General features: G+C 59.6%; 1 protein-coding gene across 1 annotated transcript in view; it reads left to right on the top strand.

Moving 5' to 3' along the window:
* The window catches only part of kdm5c (lysine demethylase 5C), a 92,826-nt gene that overhangs the window by 17,877 nt on the left and 56,560 nt on the right, over positions 1 to 18,389 (top strand). Inside the window, 7 exon segments of the mRNA XM_072566495.1 lie at positions 6,181 to 6,258; positions 6,517 to 6,639; positions 7,358 to 7,528; positions 7,977 to 8,111; positions 13,758 to 13,881; positions 17,877 to 17,966; positions 17,969 to 18,102. Of these exon segments, the coding sequence (XP_072422596.1) occupies positions 6,181 to 6,258; positions 6,517 to 6,639; positions 7,358 to 7,528; positions 7,977 to 8,111; positions 13,758 to 13,881; positions 17,877 to 17,966; positions 17,969 to 18,102 (855 nt within the window).

Here is an 18,389-nt window from a genome sequence, read left to right as displayed (position 1 = left end):
GTGCACCCTGATTCACTGGTGGTTATACAGGCAGGTGTGTCCTTGTGTAGACTACTGTAAATAAATGGTTCGAAAAAGGCCAGCAGATTGGCACCTGTTCTCTCCGCCACCAGCTGTATCTCTGCACCATCTTAACAAGCATCAAGTATCACAACTCGAAATTCTGGTTGCTTCGCTCTGCAATGTTGACGAGGTGTGTTCGCATATCCCCAAACCCCTCCACTACTTCTCTCCAAAGCATGGTGCTGCAGGATAGGTTATACCAAACTGACAGAGCTGAGTGAGGCTCCAGTATAATGTCTGGCTAACCCCCCCCCCCCCAACCGCTGTCTGCCTGTCTCACCGTCCCCCCCTCCTCAGTCTGCCTGTCTCACCGTCCCCCCCCTCAGTCTGCCTGTCTCACCGCCCCCCCCTCAGTCTGCCTGTCTCACCGTCCCCCCCCTCAGTCTGCCTGTCTCACTGCCCCCCGCTCAGTCTGCCTGTCTCACCGCCCCCCCCCAGTCTGCCTGTCTCACCGCCCCCCCCCACCTCAGACTGCCTGTCTCACCCCCCCCAGTCTGCCTGTCTCACCGCCTCTCTTTCCCCCCCCCCGCCCCCCACCTTTGCCTTCCTACCTGGGGTATAATGATGGGGAAATATGAAACAGTTCATTGTAGAGGGGAAGCAGTAGGACCGAAACCTCATTTAAATGCTCACAGCTGCATCACAAAAGGGGACTGGAGTGAGCCAGCACACAGGGACAGCAGGTAATCAGGAAGGGCAGTGGAATTCTGGCCCTTATTTCCAGGGGGTTGGAGTATGAGAGTAGGGATGTCTGGGGCGGCCACACCTGAAGTACTGTGAGCAGAGATGACCCCTTGTTTATGGGAAATTATCGTTTCATTGGAGACAGTTGAGGGAAGGTTAGCTGGGATGATCCCTGGTATGGAGGGGATAGTCTGAGCAAAGGTTAAACCGTTCGGAATGCTCCTCCCTGGTGTTTGGAAGAATGAGGGGTGATCTCACTGAAAGATGGAGGATTCTTAAGGGGCTTGACAGGACAAATACTGAGAGAATGTTTCCCTTCATGGGAGAGGTGAGGGCGTAGTCTCAGCTTCAAGGGGCACCAGGTTAAGGCTGTGCTGGGGGGGGGGCGCTAAGTGTCTTTGGAACTCATTGCCGCAGGGCTGTGGGGCCAGAGACCGTGTGTATATTTAAGGCTGAGAGAGATTCTCTACCAATCAGGGAATCCAGAATTCCAGGAAAAACGCAGGAAAGTGGAGGTGAGGAATGTCCGATCCACCACGATCCTGTTGAATGGTGGAGCAGGCCTGAGGGCTGAATGGCCTCCTGCACGCCCTGTTTCTTAGGGTCAGTTTTTGTCGTCTGCAAACCTGACAGTGGGATATTCACTTTCCACATCCAAGTGCATCGTATACGTAGCGTAAATAATTGTGGGCCCAGCGTTAATCTCTGTGGTGCTCCACAGGATGCCACCCTGAAAATCCCCAGTTTATCCCCACCCGTCTCTGGAGTGTTTTCCATCCCCTGTCTCTCGAGTTTTCAGTGTACGACCCAGGGCCCCGGACGGAGCCCTCCAGCTGAGAGCCAGTGTTTGAGTCTGTTCCCTGCTCTCTGCTTGTTTATGACATCAAGCCCACGGTACTGTCTGCCTGATTTAACCACAGTCCTGGCACCTTCCCAAACAGTTCCTCCAGTCTGATGTCATTCCGTGTGCTTGAAAATGGGCTTTTTAAAAAAAACACACACACACACAAATCCATGTTTCCTTTGTGTCCTGTACTGGAGAGGTTGTTGGGGGCGGAGGGAGGGAGTGTTTACTGCTGACTAATTTTCACAGGGCCTTCAGGTCAGAGCTGAGTTCTGACCAGCTGACAGGAAGCTGGAGGGGGGCGGGGGGGGGGTTCAGCTGAGAGCTGCTGGTTTGTTTTCACCAGGGTTCAGCGCTGGTCTCGCAATACGGCTTAGTCAGGCATTTGATTTCCCCAACACAACAGGCTCAGTGATGTACGAGAGGCTCCTGCCAGCTCTCTCTCTCCCCCACCCCCCTCCTCTCTCTTTCTCTCTCTCTCGCTCCCTCTCTCTCGCTCTCTCCCCCCTACTCCCCCTCTCCCTCTCTTGCTACCAAACTATAGATATATAAACATAGGGATAGAAGAGTCCCCGTCCCATCCAACCCCAATAATTCTTAATTTCCCCTAATGCGACCCAATTCCCTCTAACTCCACCTTGAGTACATTCACCTAGCCCGTCCCACAGAGAGCGCGGATCCCTGCAGACTCGCCATCCCGTGACAGAAAGGTATTTCCCTCGTCATCTCTCTCTCCAATGGGAATACCCTCATTCTGAAACTGTTCTCCACCCCTTATCCCCCCCCACTTCCAATGTTTCCATGGGTGGGAGGGGGAAATATCCTCTCTGCCTCAATCCCTGTCCCTCAAAAAGGATAGACCATAATCAGACATGGGAGCAGAAGTTAGACTATTAAGCCCATCGCATCTGCTACCCTACTAATCCTGGCTGATAAGGTTGTCCCCATTCTCCGGCTTTCTCCCTGTAACCTTTGATCTGCGTTGTTCTAAAGCCATCACCCCCTCGCTCTGCGCAACCCTGAGGGAGACAGGGCCAACCATCTCCTCCGAAGAGAGGCCCCTTCACCCCAGGGAGCAGCTGAGGGAACCTCCCCTGAACTGCCCCGTGGGGAGAGTCTATCCCTCCCTCAGTGAGGACACAGTGCTCCCTGTGGGGTCTCACCAGCACCCTGTACAGATGGAGCAAATCTTGCTGATGTCTATCCTCCCATTTCCCTTGGAATAAAACCCAATGTTCTGTCAGCCTTCCCCATCAGTTCCCACATTCCATCCTCAAGTGACCCACTTCTCAGACCACCCAGATCCTCCTCCTCGGCTGCAAAGGCGATATTTGAATTTGTGAGGTCGTCAGCTAAAACGAATGTTTTACCCTGTGTGCCTGTGACTGGATCGGTTAGGACTATATTCACTGGAGTTTACAAAAGTGGGTGGGGGGCATCTCACAGAATTCTCTAACAGGACTAGACAGAAAGGCCAGGGAGTCTGGAAGCACAGCCTCCCAGTTTGGGATATGGGCCAGGACCGAGCTGAGGAGAAATGGCTTCACCCAGGAAGCCTGTAGGATTTCCCGCTACAGAAAGCGATTGAAGCCAACGTGTTATGTTTTTAGAGAAGTTAGATTTTGTTCTTGGGACTAAAGGGATTAAAGCAGACAGTGAAGAGTGTGGGGGCTGAGCTGAATGATCAGCCCTGATCCTATAAAAGGGTGATTGACTCGGTGTTATACCCCCTCCCACATCTCCCTCCCACCTTGCTGCAGTTTGCCCTGTCGTTCGGGGCATTGCTCCCTTTCAGTTTGAGCAGCTCCTCTGCTATCTGTGGCTGTCTCCTCTGGGGGTGGGTGGGAGATGTTCCCAACAGCACTCCAACCCCTCCGTTCTGCTGACAGTGAGGGGAAGGGTCATCGCTCAGTACACAGAGAGAGACGTCTTTGTCTACGAAAAGGCAGCAAACAAACAGTTCGGTCCTCTGGGGGATTTGGAGTGTGTTATTTTGTGGTTTGGTTTCTATCCCCAGCAGATGGCTTTATCCAGTTCCCCATCTCGATTGCCTAAGGGAGGGTTCCTGTTCCAATGACATTGGGACTGTCTGTCTCTGTACTGCCCTGCTTCCCCAGGGATCACCTACTACCTGGGTGAATGTGTTCTCCACAGGACAGTCACCATTGCATGTCACAGGGCAAATGACCCCACATTTCACTCCAGTGTGCCTGTATCTGACTGTACATGCCCCTGTCTGTCCCCCTGCCTGCCTGTGTGTGGGAGTGTCTCTGTCCCCCTGCCTACCTGTGTGTGGGAGTGTCTCTGTCCCCCTGCCTGCCTGTGTGTGGGAGTGTCTCTGTCCCCCTGCCTACCTGTGTGTGGGAGTGTCTCTGTCCCCCTGCCTACCTGTGTGTGGGAGTGTCTCTGTCCCCCTGCCTACCTGTGTGTGGGAGTGTCTCTGTCCCCCTGCCTACCTGTGTGTGGGAGTGTCTCTGTCCCCCTGCCTACCTGTGTGTGGGAGTGTGTGTGTGTGTCGGTCCCCCCGCCCGCCTGTGTGTCTCTGTCCCCCCGCCCGCCTGTGTCACCTTTCCCTGCCCTGAGTGCCCTAAAGTGCTTTTTGTTTTTTAAAGAATCAGTTAATCTTTAGGATGTGAGTGTGACAGTTTAGAGGCGGTTGTGTGGTCCATTCCCTTGGTGCACCATGAGCTGACAGTGTCTGACTGAGCTCTGACTAACAGCCTGTGAGGCAGCAGCCCTGTTGATGTGGGGCCTGGATTTATTAGCCGGGTGATAGGCCCAGTCTGTCACGACAGCAGATTCCCTTTCTCTAAAGGGCAGTACTGAACCCTTTTGAGGTTTTTACAGCAATCGACGATTGCAATCGCTGACATTATAGCTGTGACTTCCTCAGGTTATTAATATTGCACCAGCCTGCCCTGCCAGCCAGTAAGATCGTGTCTGATCCCCTTTCCTCACTCTGGGCACAGATTCCCCCAACCCCTTCTGAGAGAAGACGTTCCTCCCGATCTCCGCTGTCATGTGCCCCTGGATTCGGGTTCTGGGTCACAGCTCCCTGGTCTAACTGAGTGGCTTACACCATGGAAACAGGCCCTTTGGTCCAACTGGTCCATGCCGCCCCGTTATCGCAGTGAATCCCGTCCCATTTGTCCTGTGTTTGCACTGTATACCTCCACACCCTTCCCATTCACGTACCTGTCCAAATGTTTCTTACAATGACAAATATTGTACTCCCCACCACCTCGAACAGCCCGTTCCAGAGATTCACCCCTCTCCCTCCACACTGTGTGACCCTTTCATATGTCTCTTACCTATCCCCTCTAGGTTTAGAGTCTCCTTCCCTGGGGAAACACTGTCGGCTATTCACCTTGTCCCTGCCCCTTGTGGTTTTATACGCCTTGAACAGGTCAACCCCCCCCCCCCCAACTCAGATCTCCTACATTCTGGGGGTGGGGGTGGGGTGGGAGTGTGGTGGGGGAGTGGGTGGGGGTGGGGGTGGGGTGGGAGTGTGGTGGGGGGGTGGGAGTGTGGTGGGGGGGTGGGAGGGGGTGGGGGTGGGGTGGGAGTGTGTTGGGGGGGTGGGAGTGTGTTGGGGGGGTGGGAGGGGGTGGGGGTGGGGTGGGAGTGTGTTGGGGGGGTGGGTGTGTGTTGGGGGGGTGGGTGTGTGTTGGGGGGGTGGGTGTGTGTTGGGGGGGTGGGTGTGTGTTGGGGGGGTGGGTGTGTGTTGGGGGGGTGGGTGTGTGTTGGGGGGGTGGGTGGGAGTGTGGTGGGGGGGGCGGGGGTGGGGGTGGGGTGGGGGTGGGGTGGGAGTGTGGTGGGGGGTGGGTGGGGGTGGGGTGGGAGTGTGGTGGGAGTGTGGTGGGGGGGCGGGGGTGGGGGTGGGGTGGGAGTGTGGTGGGGGGGGTGGGTGGGGGTGGGGTGGGAGTGTGGTGGGGTGGGGTGGGAGTGTGGTGGGGGGGGTGGGTGGGGGTGGGGTGGGTGGGGGTGGGGTGGGAGTGTGGTGGGGGGGTGGGTGGGGGTGGGGTGGGAGTGTGGTGGGGGGGGGGGGTGGGTGGGGGTGTGGTGGGAGTGTGGTGGGGGTGGGTGGGAGTGTGGTGGGAGTGTGGCGGGGGGGCGGGTGGGGAGCGGAGATATACTCTGGGAACACTGAGCCACAGCTGGAATTAAACTCAGTTCAATAAAATGTTGCCTCACGAGCCAGTAGCTGTGATACCCACCATCGGTTGTGTTAAAACCTGTCTGGTTTGCTGTCCTTACCTACACCTGATTGCAGGTTGGATCTTAAATTGCCCCCAACAGGCCTTAGTCAGACAGTTCAAGGAGGCAGCTGGGGACAGGTCACAAATCGTCACCCAGCCGCTGCAGCCCACGTCCTGAGAGGGGTTCATGAAGGTGAAGGTGTTGGTGACCGCAGGTGGACGGTGGGGATATGAATGGGCTGTGTTTGGTAGGAGTCAGGCAGGTTGGTGTCGGTGAGGGAGTGTTTACAAAACTGCTAGCATTGGGCCTGGAGGTGTCCCTGGTGGGGAAGGTGCTCGGCTTGGATTCTAACGTCCCGTTTCTCTCCCCCCCCCCCCCCCCCCCCCAAGGACTGGCAGCCCCCCTTTGCTGTCGAGGTCGATAACTTCAAGTTCACTCCGCGGATCCAGCGCCTCAACGAGTTGGAGGTGAGCTCGTCGAGGGAGAGGGGAGAGATTGGGGGGCTGAAGGAAGGGGTGGGGGGCGGGAGTGGGTGGGGTGGGGTGGTCTGGGGGAGGATGCGGACCGGAGTTGGGGTGGGGGCCGAGATGTGTTCAGTCTTACCCCTCTTGAACAGTTGTGAATGAAGGTAGTTTGGGGGGGGTCGGGGGGGGCCGACCCGCTGGGTATTGATCCTGTTCGGTGTTAATTCTCTCTGAGCCTCTCCCTGGTTTGTTTCTAAACAGGCCCAGACTCGAGTGAAGTTAAACTTCCTGGATCAGATCGCCAAGTTCTGGGAACTCCAGGGGTCCACATTAAAAATTCCCAATGTGGAGCGGCGTATTTTAGACTTGTACAGTCTGAACAAGGTAATGGAGGTTAGAGCAATGCAGATGGGCTTTACAATCTTCACACCTCTCCCACACTGAGGGGGTGGGGGGATGCTGTTGGACTCACAGTAACGCTCTCTCTACACTGTCCCCCCATCAAACACTCCCAGGGACAGGGACAGCACGGGGTTAGATACAGAGTAAACCTCCCTCTACACTGTCCCCCATCAAACACTCCCAGGGACAGGGACAGCACGGGGTTAGATACAGAGTAAAGCTCCCTCTACACTCCCCCATCAAACACTCCCAGGGACAGGGACAGCACGGGGTTAGATACAGTGTAAAGCTTTCTCTACACTGTCCCCCCATCAAACACTCCCAGGGACAGGGACAGCACGGGGTTAGATACAGAGTAAAGCTCCCTCTACACTGTCCCCCCCCATCAAACACTCCCAGGGACAGGGACAGCACGGGGTTAGATACAGAGTAAAGCTCCCTCTACACTGTCCCCCCATCAAACTGTCCCAGGACAGGGACAGCACGGGGTTAGATACAGAGTAAAGCTCCCTCTACACTGTCCCCCCATCAAACTGTCCCAGGACTGACGCTGTCTTGAGATTGATTTGTTGTTGATTTGGATTTTCCGTGCCCCGAGTCCTGGAAATCAGTAAAAGCCATCCTTGGGAAAGGGGTGAATTCCATGTCAGGCATTCTCCCGTTGCTCACTCCCCTCTGTGTCGCTGCTACCTTTCCCCAGATTGTTATCGAGGAGGGAGGCTATGAAGCCATCTGTAGGGATCGGCGATGGTCTAGGGTGGCCCAGCGGCTGGGCTATCCGCCTGGGAAGGGGATCGGATCCCTGCTGCGCTCTCACTATGAGAGGGTCATCTACCCTTTCGACACCTTCCAGTCCGGAGCGAGCCTCGCGGTAAGTGATACAGCCCTGGGACTGGGTACAGTCAGCGCTCAGGGAGCAGGTGCTGCTGGAGGGTCGGCGCCGAGGGAGCGGGCGCTGCCGGGGGTTCGGCGCCGAGGGAGTGGGCGCTGCCGGGGGTTCGGCGCTGAGGGAGCGGGCGCTGCCGGTGGGTTGGCGCCACGGGAGCGGGCACTGCCGGAGGGAGGGTCGGCGCTGAGGGAGCCGGAGCTGAGGGAGCCGGCGCCGAGGGAGCGGGCACTGAGGGAGGGTCAGCGCTGAGGGAGCGGGCACTGTGGGAGGGTCGGGCGCTGAGGGAGCGGGCACTGTGGGAGGGTCGGGCGCCGAGGGAGCGGGTGCTGCCGGGAGGTGAATGACCAGGACTCTGGGGTTTGTGGTCTAACCGTGCTGGGGTGTTGTCTGTCTGAATAACTGTACTTTCCCCCTGTCTGTCCATGGACAGTGTCAGCCTGGGCCACAGATCGACAGTGAGGAGAAAGACCGTGAGTACAAGCCTCACAGTATCCCTCTGCGTCAGTCAGTGCAGCCCTCCAAGATGAACAGCTACGGGCGGAGAGCCAAGCGATTACAGGCTGAGGTGAGAGACTGTGGACAGCAGGGACACGATGGTCTAACGGTCTCGTCACTGGGACAGTGCTCCAAATCACACCACAGCAGGCACTCGGACAGAGGGAGAGGGAGTGAAGGGTGGGAGTCAGTGTGTCGATCGAGTGTGGGGGGGTGGGATTGCTCTGTCCCTGGACTGTGTTGAGCTTCTCGAGTGTTGTTGGAGCTGCCCCCGTCCAGGGCAAGTGGGGAGTATTCCCTCACCCTCCTGACTTGTGCCTTGTCGATGGTGGGATAGGGATTTGGGGGGAGAGTCAGGAGGGGAGTTACTCGCTGCAGGATTCCCAGCCTCTGACCCGATGGGGGGGGAGAGTCAGGAGGGGAGTTACTCGCTGCAGGATTCCCAGCCTCTGATCCAATGGTGGGACAGGGCTTTGGTGGGACAGTCAGGAGGGGAGTTACTCGCTGCAGGATTCCCAGCCTCTGACCCAATGGGGGGAGAGTCAGGAGGGGAGTTACTCGCTGAAGGGTTCCCAGCGTCTGACCCGATGGTGGGACAGGGCTTTGGGGGGGAGAGTCAGGAGGGGAGTTACTCGCTGCAGTATTCCCAGCCTCTGACCCGATGGGGGGAGAGTCAGGAGGGGAGTTACTCGCTGCAGGATTCCCAGCCTCTGACCCGATGGTGGGAGAGTCAGGAGGGGAGTTACTCGCTGCAGGATTCCCAGCCTCTGACCCGATGGTGGGAGAGTCAGGAGGGGAGTTACTTGCTGTAGGATTCCCAGCCTCTGACCCGATGGTGGGAGAGTCAGGAGGGGAGTTACTCGCTGCAGGATTCCCAGCCTCTGACCTGCTTCTGTTGGTGTTTCTAAAGTCGAAATCCTGTCGGTGCTGTAAACCTGAAACGAGCAGTGAGTTGCTGGAGAAACTTGGCAGTGTCTGTGGAAGGAGAAACAGCGGTTTGAGTGTCGTGACCTATCGTCAGAAGGTCCTTTCGGGGGCGGGGGCGGGGGCGGGGGCGGGTGGGGCTCTCGATGGGGTGATTATAACTCAGTCAGCCAGGTGGAGTTCCCAGCTTCCGGCTGTTAGCCTGGTCGAATGCCTGGCTGACAGAAACAGGAATGTTTGCCCTGAGCACGCTGGATTAACGCCAGCGTGACTAAAGGCTGTTGGGATACTGGCCTCTCTGGAGATCGTTCAGTCAGGGCTTGGCACTCTGTTCCCGAAACAGTTGTAGATGCTGGATCCGTTGGGTATATAATAAAATCAGAGAGAAGTGTTTGTGAGGCAGCTCCATTAGAGGGTATGGGCCCAAGGCAGGGGAGATGGGTTTCAGTTACAGACCTGAATGGTGGCTTGAGGGGCCCTGTGATTGTTTGAATTGGATATAAATTAAGGTGTGATTGGGAAGGGAAGAGATCCCCTCTCCACTCCAGGGCACAGGGAAGGAAGACATTGGCAAGACCAGGCTGTGAGGGAAGTGTACGCTCCGAGGAATAGGTGTCAGTTTCTGCAGTAGTGGAATTCTCTATTGAAATGTCGAGGTGATAAGGTGGGAACAAGGTTTAGTTCCCTGGGCATGTTGGAATGTTCCAGGAGGCCGGTAACAGCAGTGTTTGTGTGAGAGCGAGGTGATTTCCCACCTCCCTTTCCAATCTCGCTCCCTCCCTCCCTCACCGCCAGCCGTCCCCTATTTCCTCATGGAGCTGCCAAATACATTGTTTAAATAAAACAGGTTCTCCAGCACCTTTCCCTTTAGAAAAGCCATCATTACCAAGTTAACACATTAACCCTGTTTCACCTTCCACAGACACTGTCTGGTTTCTGTCGCTTTCTCCACTGTTGGTCTTCTCAGGGCTGTTCCTACTGTGGTATCTCTACAGTGTGAAGGCAGGCCGTTCGGCACATTGAATCCACAGGAACCATCCGAGAGCATCCCCAGACCTCCCCCCTCCTCGACCCCCCCACTCCGCACCCTATCCCTGTATTTCCCACAGTTAACCCACGTAGCCTGTACATCCCTGGGCACTATGGGACAATTTAGCACGGCCAATCCACCCTAACCTGTACATCCCTGGGCACTATGGGACAATTTAGCACGGCCAATCCACCCTAACCTGCACATCCCTGGACACTACGGGGACAATTTAGCACGGCCAATCCACCCTAACCCGCACATCCCTGGGCACTATGGGACAATTTAGCACGGCCAATCCACCCTAACCTGTACATCCCTGGGCACTACGGGGACAATTTAGCACGGCCAATCCACCCTAACCTGCACATCCCTGGGCGCTACGGGGACAATTTAGCACGGCCAATCCACCCTAACCTGCACATCCCTGGGCACTATGGGACAATTTAGCACGGCCAATCCACCCTAACCTGTACATCCCTGAACACTATGGGACAATTTAGCACGGCCAATCCACCCTAACCTGTACATCCCTGAACACTACGGGGACAATTTAGCACGGCCAATCCACCCTAACCTGTACATCCCTGGGCACTACGGGGACAATTTAGCACGGCCAATCCACCCTAACCTGTACATCCCTGAACACTACGGGGACAATTTAGCACGGCCAATCCACCCTAACCTGCACATCCCTGGGCACTACGGGGACAATTTAGCACGGCCAATCCACCCTAACCTGTACATCCCTGAACACTATGGGACAATTTAGCACGGCCAATCCACCCTAACCCGCACATCCCTGGGCACTATGGGACAATTTAGCACGGCCAATCCACCCTAACCTGTACATCCCTGGGCACTACGGGACAATTTAGCACGGCCAATCCACCCTAACCTGTACATCCCTGGGCACTACGGGGACAATTTAGCACGGCCAATCCACCCTAACCTGTACATCCCTGGGCACTACGGGACAATTTAGCACGGCCAATCCACCCTAACCTGCACATCCCTGGGCACTATGGGACAATTTAGCACGGCCAATCCACCCTAACCTGCACATCCCTGGGCACTACGGGGACAATTTAGCACGGCCAATCCACCCTAACCTGTACATCCCTGGGCACTATGGGACAATTTAGCACGGCCAATCCACCCTAACCTGTACATCCCTGAACACTATGGGACAATTTAGCACGGCCAATCCACCCTAACCTGAACATCCCTGAACACTATGGGACAATTTAGCACGGCCAATCCACCCTAACCTGCACATCCCTGGGCACTATGGGACAATTTAGCACGGCCAATCCACCCTAACCTGAACATCCCTGAACACTATGGGACAATTTAGCACGGCCAATCCACCCTAACCTGCACATCCCTGGGCACTATGGGACAATTTAGCACGGCCAATCCACCCTAACCTGTACATCCGTGGGTGTATCTCACTGTCAGGGTAACTGGAGGGCTGTGCCCCTGAGCTTCTGTTTAGCTTTGAACAGGATTTTCCTCATACAGATATGCACAAACACGTGCGCGCGTGCTGACGCAGATATGCGCGTGCACACATACACAGATATATGCCAGCACGTGCTTGCGCAGACAGGTATGTGCAAACACGTGCACGTGTGCTTACGTAGACAGATATGCGCGTGCACACATGTACACAGACAGATATGTGCAAACACGTGCACGTGTGCTTACGCAGACAGATATGCGCGTGCACACATGTACACAGACAGATATGTGCAAACACGTGCACGTGTGCTTACGCAGACAGATATGCGCGTGCACACATGTACACAGACAGATATGTGCAAACACGTGCACGTGTGCTTACGTAGACAGATATGCGCGTGCACACATGTACACAGACAGATATGTGCAAACACGTGCGCGTGTGCTTACGTAGACAGATATGCGCGTGCACACATGTACACTGACGGATATGGCCGGGGCTGCCCGCGCGTACACTGACGGATATGGCCGGGGCTGCCCGCACGTACACTGACGGATATGGCCGGGGCTGCCCGCACGTACACTGACGGATATGGCCGGGGCTGCCCGCGCGTACACTGACGGATATGGCCGGGGCTGCCCGCACGTACACTGACGGATATGGCCGGGGCTGCCCGCACGTACACTGACGGATATGGCCGGGGCTGCCCGCACGTACACTGACGGATATGGCCGGGGCTGCCCGCACGTACACTGACGGATATGGCCGGGGCTGCCCGCACGTACACTGACGGATATGGCCGGGGCTGCCCGCACGTACACTGACGGATATGGCCGGGGCTGCCTGCGCGTACACTGACGGATATGCGCATGCATACTTACTTGGGCAGATATGCATGTACTTGTTCACAGGCAAGTTTCTGCGTAGATATGTATATGTGGGAGTGCGCACACATGCACAGACACGCACTCACGCATACACTCCCCCCTCCCCACACCAGACTGGGCTCATGGGGAGGAAGGGTCTGGATATACTGCCTTTAAGGTTTGGGGTAGAGGGGCGAGATGGGCACCTGCTGTTGTAGCTCAAGCCCACTGTCTCAGTTTGATCCTCCCCCAGCTCACGGTGTTCTGGGTCCTCCTGCCTGGGGAGCTGTTGGGTTTGGACACACACGCACAGACAGACAGACAGATGCACAGACACCATCCTCTGGGTGGGAAAAGAAGTTGGCCTCAAATTCTCTCGGAAGTTCCCACTCCTGACCTTCGGACTGTCCCCTCTCTGGTCATTGAGCCCTTTGATGAAGGGGGGAATGTTGTTCCTTACCTACTCTACTCTGCCTGTGCCTCTCAGAATGTTGTCCACCTCAATCAGATCACTCTCCCCTCCCTCTGAGCTTCCCTGGTCTGAGGTAAATACCCCCAGCCTTTCCACTTTCTCATCATAGCTGAGTTGCTCCATCTCAGGCAATAATCTCCTCTGTACCTTCTCCAGTACAATCACCCCCTCCCCATAATGAAGATAGAACACTCACTGCGGCCTAACTAGCTAGGCTGTGCAGACAGGATAATCCCCTCACCCCAGGAACCAGGCAAGTGGAATCTCCATTGTACTCCCTGTGGGGCAGTTCCGGAGTCCACGTTTTGGGAATGCTGTGTTTGTGTCAGGCACTGCATGGGAACGGTTTCCCGGGCCCTTTGCTGAGGAGGGGGTTAAATCTGCCTGCTTTTTCTCCAGAGTTCATCAGAACGAGGGGTGTGGGGGGGGACCCCTCGCTGAGATGTGCGAGGTTTCGAAGGGGGTCTGAGGGATCGTACCCTACCCCTGATCAGGGAATAGGGGAGGGATGACAGGGCAACAGCACCGAAAGAGGCCCTTTGGCCCATTGTGTTTCAAGGTCCAAGGATGGTGAATCTGTGCAGTCCCAATCGCAGATGGTTGTGAGAGATACCATTGTTCAGTCTGGGGCTCGTCCGGTTCTCCGGGGTTGGGTAAACGAGAGTCAGCTCTGATGGTACTGGGATAGCAGAACGGTTGGAGAGGGCCCGAATGACCAGCCTGTGCTGTGGTCTCTGCTGGTGTTCGAGGTCTCGCTGAACAAGGTTCAGTCTGCCACCTTCCATGTCTAGCTGCGCTGTCAGTGGGTGATCGGGAGTGAGGGGAATGCTGCACTCTGTTCCAAGGGGCCAGCCAGTCAGACAGGGACAGAGGGAGGAGAGCAGCCCTCTGGATCAGCATACAGCTCAGGCTGATCATCCTCACTGTGTTTCTCTTCCCCCCCCCCCCCCCCCCCCCCCCAGACGGAGCCAACAGAGGCAGACATCGCCAAGAATCCGGAGCTGAAGAAGCTGCAGATTTATGGGGCAGGTCCCAAGATGGTGGGACTGGGGTTGGTGGTGAAAGACCGAGCCAACAGGAAGAGAGGTAGGTGTTTTACACACAACCCAGATCCCAGAAGACAGTGGCTGTATCTCTGTCCTGACTCCGGCCCACGTCCCCCTCTGTCCCCCCTCCGGCCCACGTCCCCCTCTGTCCCCCCCTCCGGCCCACGGCCCCCTCGGTCCCCGCTCCGGCCCACGGCCCCCTCTGTCCCCGCTCCGGCCCACGTCCCCCTCTGTCCCCGCTCCGGCCCACGTCCCTCTCTGTCCTGACTCCGGCCCACGTCCCCTCTGTCCCCCCCTCCGGCCCACGGTCCCCCCTCGGTCCCCCGCTCCGGCCCACGTCCCCCTCTGTCCCCCCTCCGGCCCACGTCCCCCTCGGTCCCCCGCTCCGGCCCACGGCCCTCTCTGTCCCCGCTCCGGCCCACGTCCCCCTCGGTCCCCCCTCCGGCCCACGTCCCCCTCGGTCCCCGCTCCGGCCCACGTCCCCCTCGGTCCCCGCTCCGGCCCTCTCTGTCCCCCCCTCCGGCCCACGTCCCCCTCGGTCCCCGCTCCGGCCCACGGCCCTCTCTGTCCCCGCTCCGGCCCACGTCCCCCTCGGTCCCCGCTCCGGCCCACGTCCCCCTCGGGTCCCCCCTCCGGCCCACGTCCCCCTCGGTCCCCGCTCCGGCCCACGGCCCCCTCGGTCCCCGCTCCGGCCCACGTCCCCCTCGGTCCCCGCTCCGGCCCACGTCCCCCCTCGGTCCCCGCTCCGGCCCACGGCCCCCTCGGTCCCCGCTCCAGCCCACGGCCCCCCTCGGTCCCCGCTCCGGCCCACGGCCCCCTCGGTCCCCACTCCGGCCCACAGCCCCCTCGGTCCCCGCTCCGGCCCACGTCCCTCTCTGTCCTGACTCCGGCCCAACGGCCCCCCTCGGTCCCCCGCTCCGGCCCACAGCCCCCTCGGTCCCCGCTCCGGCCCACGTCCCTCTCTGTCCTGACTCCGGCCCACGGCCCCCTCGGTCCCCGCTCCGGCCCACGTCCCTCTCTGTCCTGACTCCGGCCCACGTCCCCCTCTGTCCCCGCTCCGGCCCACGGCCCTCTCGGTCCCCGCTCCGGCCCCACGTCCCTCTCTGTCCTGACTCCGGCCCACGTCCCTCTCTGTCCCCGCTCCGGCCCACGTCCCCCTCGGTCCCCCCTCCGGCCCACGTCCCCCTCTGTCCTGACTCCGGCCCACGTCCCTCTCTGTCCCCGCTCCGGCCCACGTCCCCCTCGTCCCCCCTCCCTCCGGCCCACGTCCCCCTCTGTCCTGACTCCGGCCCACGTCCCTCTCTGTCCCCGCTCCGGCCCACGTCCCTCTCTGTCCCGCTCCGGCCCACGTCCCCCTCGGTCCCCGCTCCGGCCCACGTCCCCCTCGGTCCCCCCTCCGGCCCACGGCCCCCTCTGTCCTGACTCCGGCCCACGGCCCCACTCTGTCCTGACTCCGGCCCACGTCCCTCTCTGTCCCCCGCTCCGGCCCACGTCCCCCTCGGTCCCCGCTCCGGCCCACGTCCCCCTCTGTCCCCGCTCCGGCCCACGTCCCTCTCTGTCCTGACTCCGGCCCACGTCCCCCTCTGTCCCCCGCTCCGGCCCACGGCCCCCCTCGGTCCCCGCTCCGGCCCACGTCCCTCTCTGTCCCCCCTTCGGCCCACGTCCCCCCCTCGGTCCCCCCCTCCGGCCCACGTCCCTCTCGGTCCCCCCTCCGGCCCACGTCCCTCTCTGTCCTGACTCCGGCCCACGTCCCTCTCTGTCCCCCCTCCGGCCCACGTCCCCCTCGGTCCCCCCTCCGGCCCACGTCCCTCTCGGTCCCCCCTCCGGCCCACGTCCCTCTCTGTCCTGACTCCGGCCCACGTCCCCTCTCTGTCCCCGCTCCGGCCCACGTCCCCCTCTGTCCCCGCTCCGGCCCACGTCCCTCTCTGTCCCCCCTCCGGCCCACGTCCCCCTCTGTCCCCGCTCCGGCCCACGTCCCCCTCTGTCCCCCCTCCGGCCCACGTCCCCTCGGTCCCCCTCCGGCCCACGTCCCCCTCTGTCCCCGCTCCGGCCCACGTCCCTCTCTGTCCCCGCTCCGGCCCACGTCCCCCTCTGTCCCCGCTCCGGCCCACGTCCCTCTCTGTCCCCCCTCCGGCCCACGTCCCCCTCTGTCCCCGCTCCGGCCCACGTCCCTCTCTGTCCCCCCTCCGGCCCACGTCCCTCTCTGTCCCCGCTCCGGCCCACGTCCCTCTCTGTCCCCGCTCCGGCCCACGTCCCCCTCGGTCCCCGCTCCGGCCCACGTCCCTCTCTGTCCTGACTCCGGCCCACGTCCCTCTCTGTCCTGACTCCGGCCCACGTCCCTCTCTGTCCCCGCTCCGGCCCACGTCCCTCTCTGTCCCCGCTCCGGCCCACGGCCCTCTCTGTCCTGACTCCGGCCCACGGCCCTCTCTGTCCCCGCTCCGGCCCACGGCCCCCTCGGTCCCCGCTCCGGCCCACGTCCCCCTCTGTCCCCGCTCCGGCCCACGTCCCCCTCGGTCCCCCCTCCGGCCCACGTCCCCCTCGGTCCCCGCTCCTGACCACGTCCCCCTCGGTCCCCGCTCCGGCCCACGTCCCCCTCGGTCCCCGCTCCGGCCCACGTCCCCCTCGGTCCCCCGCTCCGGCCCACGTCCCCCTCGGTCCCCGCTCCGGCCCACGTCCCCCTCGGTCCCCCGCTCCGGCCCACGGCCCCCTCGGTCCCCGCTCCGGCCCACGGACCCCTCGGTCCCCGCTCCGGCCCACGGCCCCCTCGGTCCCCGCTCCGGCCCACGGCCCCCTCGCGCTGTCTCTCTCTCTCTCTCTCTCGCGCCTGTTTCTCTCTCTCTCTCTCTCTCTCTCTCTCGCGCTGTCTCTCTCTCTCTCTCTCTCTCTCGCGCTGTCTCTCTCTCTCTCTCTCTCTCTCGCGCTGTCTCTCTCTCTCTCTCTCTCTCTCGCGCTGTCTCTCTCTCTCCCTCTCTCTCTCTCGCGCTCTCTCTCTCTCTCTCTCTCTCTCGCGCTGTCTCTCTCTCTCTCTCGCGCTGTCTCTCTCTCTCGCGCTGTCTCTCTCTCTCTCTCTCTCTCTCTCTCATCGCGCTGTCTCTCTCTCTCTCTCTCTCTCTCTCAGCGCTGTCTCTCTCTCTCTCTCTCTCTCTCTCTCTCGCGCTGTCTCTCTCTCTCTCTCTCTCTCTCTCGCGCTGTCTCTCTCTCTCTCTCTCTCTCTCGCGCTGTCTCTCTCTCTCTCTCGCGCTGTCTCTCTCTCTCTCTCTCTCTCGCGCTGTCTCTCTCTCTCTCTCTCCTCTCTCGCGCTGTCTCTCTCTCTCTCTCTCTCTCTCTCGCGCTGTCTCTCTCTCTCTCTCTCTCTCTCTCTCGCGCTGTCTCTCTCTCTCTCTCTCTCTCTCTCTCTCGCGCTGTCCTCTCTCTCTCTCTCTCTCGCGCTGTCTCTCTCTCTCTCTCTCTCTCTCTCCGCTGCTGTCTCTCTCTCGTCTCTCTCTCTCTCTCGCGCTGTCTCTCTCTCTCTCTCTCGCTGCTGTCTCTCTCTCTCTCTCTCTCTCTCTCTTCTCTCTCTCTCTCTCGCGCTGTCTCTCTCTCTCTCTCTCTCTCTCGTGCCTGTCTCTCTCTCTCTCTCTCTCTCCTCTCTCTCGCGCTGTCTCTCTCTCTCTCTCTCGCGCTCTCTCTCTCTCTCTCTCTCGCGCTGTCTCTCTCTCTCTCTCTCTCTCGCGCTGTCTCTCGCTGTGTCTCTCTCTCTCTCTCTCGCTGTCTCTCGCGCTCTATCTCACGCTCGCGCACTCCCCAACTCTGTTCCTCAGCCTAAGCCCTTGCGAACCCCCATCAATGGGGGTTGCCCCTTAACTGCTCCCTGGATGGACAGGAATGAGATACTGTGTTGAAGAAGCAGTCAGGCTCAGTTCAGTGCTGGCCTTAGGGTATAGGTGATAGAATGGATATACGTTAGTGACACCAGGCCAGCCCCCCTTCTCCCAAACTGAATACGGTGAGGCTCTCACCATGGTGATTTACTCTCAGCCCTGTTCCTGTTGACAGATAAAGATTGCCTGGACTGTCCCCCAACATTGGTGGTGAAGGAGGAGATCATCACTGAACCCAAGCTGGAATATACTCTGAGCCGTGCCCATTGGTCAAAGAGGAGAAGGCAGCTCCTGACAGCTCTACCAAACGCACCATGAGGCTGCGCAAGGGAGCCACCTCCCCTCAGTTTGTAAGGAACAACGGGCAGCTCGTAACCCGTTCCGGTGGGAGGGTCTGGGCTGTGGGAGGGTCGGTGCTTATTGGTCGGGCGCAGAGGGAGTGGGGCACTGTGGGAGGGTTGGCGCCATGAGTTGGGGGGGGGGGGGGGGGTAGCGCAGAGAGAGCGGGGGCTGTGGGAGGGTGGGCACTGAGGGTCAGTGCTGAGGGAGTACTGTCTCAGTCTGTCCTGAGTGCTTCCCCTCCCTCCCTGCGCTTGGTTCCTTCCTGTCTGTCCTGTGTGTGTTTTCCCCACCCCACCCCCGCACCCACCCCACCCCACCCCCGCACGGTTCCTTTCCTGTCTGTCTC

The sequence above is a fragment of the Chiloscyllium punctatum genome, chromosome 50, assembly GCF_047496795.1.
Source record: "Chiloscyllium punctatum isolate Juve2018m chromosome 50, sChiPun1.3, whole genome shotgun sequence".
Taxonomy (NCBI): Eukaryota; Metazoa; Chordata; class Chondrichthyes; order Orectolobiformes; family Hemiscylliidae; genus Chiloscyllium; species Chiloscyllium punctatum.
This window is presented reverse-complemented; position numbering and strand designations above follow the sequence as displayed.